Source organism: Mus pahari, chromosome 19 (assembly GCF_900095145.1).
Source record: "Mus pahari chromosome 19, PAHARI_EIJ_v1.1, whole genome shotgun sequence".
NCBI classification, from domain to species: Eukaryota; Metazoa; Chordata; class Mammalia; order Rodentia; family Muridae; genus Mus; species Mus pahari.
In genome coordinates, this window is record NC_034608.1 from 48,438,815 (window position 1) to 48,449,769 (window position 10,955).

The following is a 10,955-nucleotide window of genomic DNA, read 5'->3' on the forward strand; positions in this document are numbered from 1 at the left end:
TGGGATTTGAACTCAGGACCTTTGAAAGAGCAGTCAGTGCTTTTACCCTCTGAGCCATCTCCCTAGCCCCGTCAATTTTTCCATGGCTTCATGCATGGGAAGGAAGTACTCTAGCACTGACCTACACCCTAGCCCTAAAGTGTCAGGTCATGAAATACAAGTTTTTGTATTATTGTTTTTTTGTTTTTTAACTTCTGTTTTTACTCAATGAAGAATAAAAGCAGTTTCTAGTCTATCTCCCCTGTAAGTACAGGTCGTGGACACTCAGACCTATGTTAGAAGCTGCTGGGTGTGTAGTTCAATGGCGAGGCATGTATGCAGGAAGTATAATAGTTCCTTTTATCATATTTGTATTGATTTGTGGTTTTGGAGGGTTTGCTTCCATGGTCACTTCCGTGTCAAAAGCAGGAAGTCATGGTGGCTGGAGCTTGTGACATCAGCTATTCATCACTTTTGACTGGACAAGGGACAGGAGAGGAAAAAAACTGGGCACAGGGCAAGAGCTCTTTCTACAACCTTCCATAATGCCGTTGTACCATGAGTCCATTGAGAGACCAGGTCAAAGCTCTCGTGATGACATTAGGTCTGGAAATGCCACCACAGCCATACCCTGGGGTAGTCTTTACTTACCTATTGTTTCCTTATCAATTGACTTGATCATTATAGCTTGCTTAGGGGACTGGGGTTAACTCCTAGCATTTTAAACAATAGAAATGTGAAAGTTCTATGTCTGTATATCGGAGGCACCTATATCTACCTGCTGCTGTGCACATGTCTGCGATCCCACAGTCCTTCATGAAAGATCATGGATCTGAAGTCAGACCGGGCTGCATAGCAAGATCAAAAAGCTACGGGTAGAAGTCATAATAAAGATTTCCCCCACAGATGTAGGACGACACGGAATCGGTGTATAGTGACGGTTCTAGCCATCTGCACAGTAGGTCACTCAAGGTCAAAGGCTCAATAAAGCATGCAGTGTATCTCAAAGTCAATTAAGATCTCAGGACTCCAATGTAATCCATCTAATTATGGAGGTGGGGGTGGGTACATCATGTTCTATGGTAAAGTGGGCATGCTCTATAAGTAGCATAGACTTGACTTTTAACCCAAAAATTACACACACACACACACACACACACACACACACACACACCATCAGCTTTGTAAAGTTTGGGCAGATTGCTTAATCTCTTTGGGATTCGTTTTTTTCTCATCTATAAAATGGAAAGTTCCTCTGTCCTGGAGTTGTTTGGATTCGGCAAGACAATGTCAGTCTCCAAGGAACACATAACATAGCTTGGATGGACTATTTATTATGCCAGCGCTGTGAGTAGCAACATGCCGTGTTTTGGCTGTGGAGAGTGACTTTGTGCTGGCAACAGCCTAACTCCCTCTGTACACAGGAAGCATTCTGCGTGGTTTAGATACATAGAGGAAAGCAGATAAACCACTTAGGATGCCCTGCCGGAGAACGGCCCAGAATATGGCTGACATCTTGTCACAGATCCTTAATCCTTACCAACTCTGGGTGACCTGCATACAGCTGAGCCATGCCCTTTTGGTATCTATGAAACAAGTACCCTTCTCACCTCCAGAAAAATGTCCAAGCCATCAGCGGACTCCACATACTGTCATTGTCCCGTCTACTTACAGCACCATGTTAACCTGCCCTCTTTCTTTCTCCACCTAGCAAACTCCGGAACCAGGCTCAGAGCGAGCGATACGGCTACAAGGAGGTGAAGTAGCATTTCTTTACATTACACTTCCTTCTCCACTGTTTGCCCTCATAAGGGAGAGCAAGCCTGAGCCCCCATAGCCTTCATTCCCTAGGCTCCTGGGCATCCCAGAGGCCTACCACTCCTGTTAGTGTCCCCAAGTTGGGTTTGCTATTCGCTTTCGGGCAGAGGTGGATAGGGAGGGGGCAGAGGGAGAGAGAGAGACATGCATCGTTGGCTAATCCTCCCTGGCCTCTGGTTGGTACCTTTACACATCAACTGCCTCTTTGCTCCACAGGTGGTGCTTAAAGGTGATGCTAAGAAGTTACAGCTCTATGGGGTAAGTGTCTTGGGATGATGTTTGGAAGGCTACTGCTTAGAGCATCTTTCTCCAGCTCTTCACTTGGACCTCTTCCAAACTCCATAGTCCCTGCTTTCTGAGAACCTATGTCCAGACATTTGGAAGGAATTCATCCCAGCGGGTAATGGGTTTTTGTCTCTAGAGTCGGATCAGGCAGAAAACAAAGGGACCACAGAAGGGTCAAGGGAAGTGGGAACAGGAATCCTGCAGCATCTGTTAAGATTCTGCAGACACAGAATGGCTCTATGCCATAGACAGTGCGCTGTGCAGAATCTGCAACTCGCCATCACAAACATGCTCTGTAGAATCTGTAAGAGCGCCACAGGCTCTATGCCATGGGCAATGCTGTATTGACTCTTTGGGAGGGGGGAGTACAGGTTTTATACCATAGTCACTGTACTGTTAACTTCCTCTCTATTTGGTACCCATGCTCTGGTCTGTGACTAAGGGAAAGGAAGTCCGTTTACTCCTGCGTATCAAATTGTCCTAACACACCAGTGACTTGTATCCCTTGTTGTGGTTCTAGCTTGCTTCTCCCCTCCTTCCCCCGCCCCCAATAGGGCCAGTTCCATAGGATCTCAACTTTGTTCTTTTCATTTTAACTAAAATATATCATTCCTCCTCCCCTTTTTCCCCCTTCACTCCCTCTTTTAATGGGCCTTGTCTTAGTTAGGGTTATTGCTGCGATAAAACACCATGATCAAAAAGCAAGCTGGGGAGGAAGGGTTTATTCAGTTTATATATACTTCTACATTGCTCCATGTTCATCACTGAAGGAAGTCAGGACAGAGACCTGGAGGCAGGAGCTGATGCAGAGGCAACGGAGGGGTGCTGCTTACTAGCTTGCTCCCCATGGCTTGCCCTTCCTTCCTTCCTCCCTCCCTCCCTCCCTCCCTCCCTCCCTCCTTCTCTCCCTTCCTTCCTTTCTCTCTCTCTCCCCCTCAGTGGTTTTCTGTGGCTGTTCCTTTTCTTAAGCTCCTCTTCCCCCCCTCTCCCCCTCTCTTTCCCTCTCTCTCCCTCTCTCTCTCTCTCTCCCAGCCTGCTTTTTTACAGAACCCAGGGCCACCATCCTAGGGATGGCACCACCCACAATGGACTGGGCCCTCCCCATTGATCACTAATTGAGAAAATGCCTTACAGCTGCATCTCATGAAGGCATTTCTCCAACTGAAGCTCCTTTCTCTCTGACTCTAGATTGTGTCTTGTTGACACCAAACCAGCCATTAACAGGGCCATTTCCTGATCACTCCCCCCCTCCCCAGACTTTGAGATTACCTAACCCATCTCCCAAGGCTTCCATCCATAACCACAGACACTCCTAACCACAGAGTGAGCCGCTTGTGGTTGTCTGAAAATGAGTAGGATTCCAGCATCACCAAACATGAGACTTTGTAGACATAGCCTCATCTTACTCCCCTTTTCATATTGCTGCTATACCTCGGGTTCTTAAAAATAAAATAAGCTCAAGAGACTCTTCTGCAGTAGTAGTTCAGCTGAGACCTTGGGGTTTCGTAAACGGGTATGCAAGTCTAGTCTAGATTTAATGAATGTAACTGTGTGTGTGAGTGTGTGTGTGTGTGTGTGTGTGTGTGTGTGTACATCTGTATTAGCCAGGGGTTCTTTAGAGGAATAGAACCTAAAGAATAAATTAATGTGTGTGTGTGTGTGTGTGTGTGNGAGAGAGAGAGAGAGAGAGAGAGAGAGAGAGAGAGAGAGAGAATATGAGAATAAAGAATTATTTACGGGCTGTGGTTCAGCTAGTCCAACAATGGTTATCTACCAAAAGAAGGTCCAAGAACCCAGTAGTTGTTGAGTTCACAAGACTGCATTGCATGTCTCAGCTGGTCTTCAGTATATACTGAAATCCCAAAGAACTAATCTCTAAAGCCAGTGGAAGAGTAGACTTGTCGGTGAGAGCGAGTGCATGCAGGCACAGAGAGCAAGCATCCTCCTTCCACATCCTCTGCCAGGCCACCAGCAGAAGTTGTCGCACAGATCAAACGTGGATCTTGCCACCTCAAGAAACCTGGATTAAAGGTGTAGATTGCCACCTCAAAGATCCAGATCAGAAATGGTTCTTTCCACTTCAGACTATCTAAGAAAAATTCATCATAGCAGGGCGGTGGTGGTGCATGCTTTTAATCCCAGCACTCAGGAGGCAGAGGCAGGCAGATTTCTGAGTTCGAGGCCAGCCTGGTCTACAGAGTGAGTTTCAGGGCAGCCAGGGTTACACAGAGAAACCCTGTCTCAAAAACAAAACAAAAACAACAACAAAAGAAAGAAGGAAAATCGCTTGGGTGAGCCCAGTCATTTGGGTTTTAGTAAATTCCAGATAGTCAACTTGACAACCAAGAATTGATAATCCCATCTACCCTGCTGCCTTCATTTTTATTACTGTGTCCCTCCTTAGCCCATGCTGTAGGCTGGAAAGAACAAAACACACTGTCCGTTAACTTTGTGTGTTAATAGGAATGTTCTAAGTCTGTACTCTCCTACCTGAGAACCATCAGCTGTAGGTAACTGTTGAACTTTGGAAATATGGAGAGCCACCTCCAGGGCCTGAGAGCAGCCTAGAATTTATCTGAATGCAGCCTGCACCCAAGGTGCCATGAGCAAAACTTACTCTCCTAAGTCAAGAAGACTTACATTAGAATACCTGAAGAGTTATCAGTGACATGAAATAATTGCATCCGTGTCTAGGGTGTAATGTGCCACCACATCCACTTCATTGTTGATGAGCATGCGGATTCTCCCATGATGCACTGTTTCCTCATGGTACCACCATCCCCATTGGTCCTAGCCTTCAGTTGCTGCCATCTTCTCACAAGCACTTATCTAACGACTCACAATGTGAGCAACAATGAACTGGATGTGGTAGCACAAATCTGTAGTCCCAACTCTAGGGCGGTAGAGGCTGGAAAGTGAGGGATTCGAGGGGCAGCCTTGGCTATAGAATGAATTTGAGGCTTGCTTGAACTGTGTGAGAGAGTTTGTCCTCCAAAAAGGTAAAACCAGGATGTTGAGCAGAGAGGTCACGCTCCCGCTTTGTGAAGGGCCTGTGTCACTGTAGAGCAGTCACCACCGTAAACCCTTTAATGTTTTTAATTGTGGCGCAGGGAATGTAGACTCTCACAGGTAATGAACACAAGCTCTACCACTGACCCGCACCCCAGCCCACATTTTCATATTTGGAATGAAACACTTGAAGAATCGTGGCTAGTACTTCTGGGGAGGGGGGGGGGCGCTACGTGTATAATTTCTTCATTTGCTTGATTTCAGTTTAAGCAACTACGCGTTGGCTGCTATCCTGTCAGCACAGTCTTGTAAATATGGCTGAACGTGGTCTGACTGGCACAGGAGATGGGGCTGGAGCTTGTTTTCCTTATCTGAGAACGAGGTGGTGGATGGATATTCAGGATGGGTGTATCAAGAGGGCCTCCAGACTCCTAGCTCATAGATTTCCACCCCTCCCACCCCCTCTCTCCCTCTCCATAGCAGACCTGTGCAGTTTGTCTGGAAGACTTCAAGGGGAAGGATGAACTAGGCGTGCTTCCATGCCAGCACGCCTTTCACCGCAAGTATGTGGTGGGGTGGGATGGGGTGGGATGGGTGGTCCTGAGGAGGTATAATTAAGGAGCATCTTCAAGAACATTTTCATCTTCTCTGCAGTGCTATTTAACAATGAACGCCCTAGGTTCAGCACACCAGAGGGGTTAGCCTGGGCCAGACACAGGGGCACTTTGTTCTCAGTAGCAGCTGGGCTAAGAGACAGCTGGTGCCATCTGGAGCGTCCCCTCGGACATAACGGTCCTCTTGTTCGCAGGTGTCTGGTGAAGTGGCTAGAAGTCCGTTGTGTCTGCCCCATGTGCAACAAGCCCATCGCTGGCCCCACGGAGACCTCGCAGAGCATCGGGATCCTGCTGGATGAACTGGTGTAAGCGCTCCTTGCGCATGGACACTGAAGAAGACCGGCTTACTCTGGGTACCTGGGTTTCTCTACACAGTGAATAAGACTCACACTCAACCTAAAAGCAAGGATGGCAGAGCTGAGTGTCTCCCAGCACCAGGCTTGTCCAGTCTCCGCCTCCCAGGGCTTCTCTCCGTTATCCATTTCCAATGGACTCCTCCAGGTAGACTGCTCTATCCTGGTACTGGACTGACTGACCATCCATCTCCACCAACCTCATCTTTGCCCTGGGAAGGAGTCAAGTCGGTGACTGTGAACATGGGCACCTCCCTCTGGACAACAAGCAACTCTGACCTTGAAAGGCTCTGCCCCACCCATGTCCTCCACTCCTGCCAGAGCCTTCCATGGCATAGTTTCCAAGGGGAAAGGAAAGAAAGATCAAGAAACCAAGACGAAAGGCTCTGTATGAAGTCAAGGATAGCAGGGCCCTAAACAAGGGGAAAAAAGTCAATGTTTACATGAGATGCCAGAAACAAAGGCCAGCCTTGCCCTGGCTGACTGCAGGGTAATGGGACCAGCCCTCCCCTGTTAGGATCTGAGGTGCTATTCATTCTCTCCCTGGCCCTGCTTAATCTCAGAGCCATCTAGTCATCATTGGTTTTGAAGAGACCCCTTTCTATAGGAAGGGATCTAATCCTCAAGCCCATTTTCAGGGGCTTTTTTTTTTTTTTTTTTTTTTTCTTTTTGGAAGCAAAATGGGCCTCGGGCTGGGAATGGTCGGGAGGGTGCCGTAGTGCAGATGTCTGCTTCCCCTCTGTAAATAGTATTTTTATACTTCATCCTCACCATCACCATCTCAGGCTTTACACGTGCAGCCCCTCCCCCACCCCCAAGGATGGAGGGGGGGTGGAGTGTCCCCTTCCTTCCCTGAACAGGGCGGCTGAGAGTGGGAAAAGGTTATGTATTTAAAGAAAATTAAATTTAATAACATGTTTCTCTAATCAGATTTTTGGCTTGTGGTTGTGGCCTGTGCCAGGAGAGGGAACAGAGCTCTTTACCTGCCTTCCCCCAGTCAGACCATACTTGAGGTTTCTAATCCTTAACAAAACCTGAGGGCTGGATATGGATCTCAACAATAGATTGCTTGGGTAACATGCTCAAGGCCCTGGGCTCAGTTTTTGGAATGAAAGAGAGAGAGAGAGAGAGAGAGAGAGAGAGAGAGAGAGAGAGAGAGAGAGAGAGAGAGAGAGAGAGAGAGAGAGAGAGAGAGAGAGAATGGATTACTTTTTGAACACTGGTATAAAATAAGATCTGATGAAGCCAGGATCTAAAGTTGATTTCAAGCACAGTGTTCACTCAACTGACTTGAATTCTACCTGGCGGTTGATTGTCAAATGATCTGGCGACCTCAGAGACCCGTGTAAGCTACCCTGCTGCCCCATCTCTTTACTACTCCTGTGTCTGTGACAGTCCCTCCCTGGCACATCCTAGCCTCCTCCACAACACACACCTAGAATTCCATGTGGTAGTAACAGGTATGACCCTGCGTGCATCCGGGTCCTCCACCCACAGCCTCCAGCTTAGCTTTGCCAGTTTCCCCAAGGGGCCTGCTGTTATCAACAGTGACTGATCAGAATGGGATGGTGTTGGGAACACCTTTCTTAAGCATAAGGGAACAACTAGACCCTGGTTGGCCCCACTTGGTAGCACAGATCGATGCCCGTCAAGCAGGCATCATCATGTCTTGGGTGCTGAGCTCAGGAAAGCCATTTGCTGAGCATGGTTTGGATTGATAATCAGCTGTGCAAAAGCTATCCATCATCGAGTACCAGATACCTCGAGTACGTATGGCGCTGTCTTACCCAGCCGTTGTCTTGGGCATCTTGGTCAATACCAAGGTGTACAGGAAGGTGCCTTTACTCTTTACATTTAACCCCTGCTTGCTGTTGCCAACCTTAAGAGAAACAGATCTCTCTCCACTGGGTCACCACTTCCTCTTCTAGCACTGTTAGTCTGGAAGTATTGAGGAATTTTGATGTATTTTCTCAGTCCATTTCAGCCTGCCCCCTCAGTTCCTGCTGCAGGTGGATTCACTGGTGGAGAAAGTAATCGGGTTGGCTTTGTATCTCCCACCTCATCATCTCTCCTTGCCGGTAGGAGAGTTTATCAGTGTTAGCATCCTGATGAAGATGTTAGCACGAAAAAGCTTGTTTCACAGATTTCAGATCAGTATTACCAGATCAAAAGGATGTGGGGCAGGAAATACCTTTTATTCCCAGTGCTAATATTGAACCTCAGTGGTATATGTTACAGAGTACACAGAAGGGAAAATGACACTGGTTAGCTGACCAGCTCAATTGGCAGCCGCTAAGCACAATTAGACACTATGTCCCCAATTCACACAGTCAACCGGGTGAAGTCTTGTGACTTGGTTAAGCCTTTTTAGAACACCTGCCGCCCGGTTTGGCCACTTGACAGGCAAGTCCTGACCTTGGGGAAATAGTGTGAGCACTGTGCTTAGGGAGGCAAGCTCACATAATCGAGACCTTTACTCAGCTGTCTGTCAGCAGCAGCCCGAGTGTAAATTGCCAAGACATGATGCTCAGTCAGCAGCCCAGAGTGTATGCCAAGGCATGCTCAGTCTCCAGAGCAGTAATGTGGACATTGACTGTGGTTAACCAAACTGTTGGGGACCAGAGAGTTCAAACCATTCTGTGTGAACTAAGGTGGGGGAGAAACCGTAGGTTAGGATATGGGGGGTGGGTGGGGGGAGAAGTACTGGGTGGAAGCCAGGAACAGGATTTGATAGAGTAAGCACCCGGAAGTTTATTTACATAAAACTTTAAAAAAAGAAAGAAAAGAAAACCACTAAGAACCATCTGAGAACTAAGCTAATTATTCTCTCTCCTCTGGGTCCTGTATCTAGCCATAGGCAGCTACAGTGCACCTGTAACTACCTGTAATTAGCAAAGAGCGCATACCCTGAATATATCTGAAAGGGAAAAAGATCAGAGGAAGTTGGGTTGTAACCAGTTCACAGCAGCTTCAGCAAAGAAGGGTTTTTGTTCTTTCCGCCCCCCCCCCAGAAGACATTTTTCACATAATTAAACACTAATTAGTTGTGTCAGCTAACTAACACAACCCCGGGCAGTGTGGATCCAAGTTCAATGTCACTTTCCTTGCCCCACAGCTTTGAAAGCAGATGGTGCTGTCAAGCCTGGTGCAGCCTGGGAAGACAAGCCTCACCATAGTCCTGTGAGCTGCACCCTAGCCGTTAGTAGGAACAGGGCAGGGTCTTGGAATTTATAGTCTCTGATGGTTGATTACTTGTTTAATTTGGGGTCTTTTGTGTTTAATTCCACAATGAATGACTTTTTTAAAAAAAAAGATTTATTTATTATTTATATGTATGTACACTGTAGCTGTCTTCAGACACACCATGTATTAGTCAGGGTTCTCTAGAGTCACAGAATTTACGGATATGCTCTATATAGTAAAGGAATTTATTGATGACTTACTGTCTGCAGTCCAAATCCCAACAATGGTTCAGTAGTAGCTGTGGATGGAAGTCCAAGGATCTAGCAGTTGCTGAGTCCCACACAGCAAGAAGGCGAAAGAGCGAGAGCCAGACTCCCTTCTTCCAATGTCCTTATATGGTCCCCAGCAGAAGGTGTAGCCCAGATTAAAGGTGTGTGCCACCACACCTTTTAATCCCAGATGACCTTGGGCTCAGAGATCTCCCTGTCTTAATCTTCTGGATTCAATCACCACTGTGTCTCCAGATCTCCATACCAAGATCCAGATCAGAAACTTCTATCTCCCAGCCTCCAGATTAGGTTCACTGGTGAGCCTTCCAATTCTGGATTGTAGTTCATTTCAAATATAGTCAAGTTGACAACCAGGAATAGCCACTACACACCAGTAGAGGGCATCACATGTCATTACAGACGGTTGTAAGCCACTATGTGGTTGCTGGGATTTGAACTCAGGACCTTCAGAAGAACAGTCAGTGCTCTTAACCACTAAGCCATCTCTCCAGCCCCCGACGAATGACTTAAGTCTTCAATAGAACCACCGTTTAAAACGGGGTAAATGAAGCGAGACAGTCAGAGCTCCTCTAGGAAAGGATTTGAAATTCAGCCATAGCTTGGAATAACGGTGATAGGTGAACTTAAAAGTGGGCGGCCACACTGGGTCATGCACGCCTTTGATCCTGACACCTGGGTGGGAGGCAGAGGCAGGCGGATCTCTGAATTTGAGGCCAGCCTGGTCTGGTCTACAGAGTGAGGATAGCCAGGGTTATGGGGGAGGTGTGGGGAGGGGGAGAAATCACCCTTCCTCTTGATAGTTCTACTCAACTAGTACTTCCCATGTTTTCGCTAGAGTCTTTATTCCTCAGTTCTGTCACGATTGTCCCTTATCCATATCTACCCCCCATTCCATCACATTGCCCATCTCTTTGAACATCAGACCAACATCCTTCCACGTCACTGGAAGCTCAGTCTTCGGTTGAGGCCTCATCCACAGGTTCGGAGGGGGAAATGTGATGGAGTTGGAGACAACTGTTATACAAATTCATGGGACATAGGGAGCCGTTTATCATCCCACTTAATAAGCATTGGATTCCAACTGATCCAATCCAAGAAAATAAAAACCACGCGCATTTCCCTTCTGATGGGAAGGCATCAAATGTCACCTTTGTGCCTTGATCTGTTCCTTATGTGACAGCTCAACAGGAAACCATCATGCGCTCTGTAGAGGGATAGCTAGGGCGACATCAGCCAGGAGGCATACTGGAAGACACTTTTAATGGCTACTGAGTGTTTTCAGTCATGTCCCCCTTCAAAGCACACTTTTCTTCCTCCTTTTCCCCCATTTTTCTTCATCTATGCCTATTCTCTAACATTACTAAGATACCATATTATTGAAGAATTCTCCAGACAGGCTGCTGATACCATGAGTGGGGCCTCTG

At 47.2% G+C, this 10,955-nt stretch overlaps 1 protein-coding gene across 4 annotated transcripts in view; it reads left to right on the forward strand.

The window, feature by feature from the left end:
* The window catches only part of Rnf122 (ring finger protein 122), an 18,409-nt gene extending 11,432 nt beyond the window's left edge, over positions 1-6,977 (forward strand). For 2 of the 4 annotated variants that reach the window (XM_021219300.2, XM_029532325.1), the window contains exons 3-6: positions 1,691-1,736; positions 2,014-2,055; positions 5,572-5,654; positions 5,900-6,977. In XM_021219300.2, the coding sequence (XP_021074959.1) occupies positions 1,691-1,736; positions 2,014-2,055; positions 5,572-5,654; positions 5,900-6,014 (286 nt within the window). In that variant the 3' untranslated portion in view covers positions 6,015-6,977. The remainder of the gene's footprint in view (positions 1-1,690; positions 1,737-2,013; positions 2,056-5,571; positions 5,655-5,899) is intronic. The other 2 variants (XM_021219301.2, XM_029532326.1) reach the window with 1 other exon arrangement.
* The last annotated feature ends 3,978 nt before the right edge of the window (positions 6,978-10,955 follow it).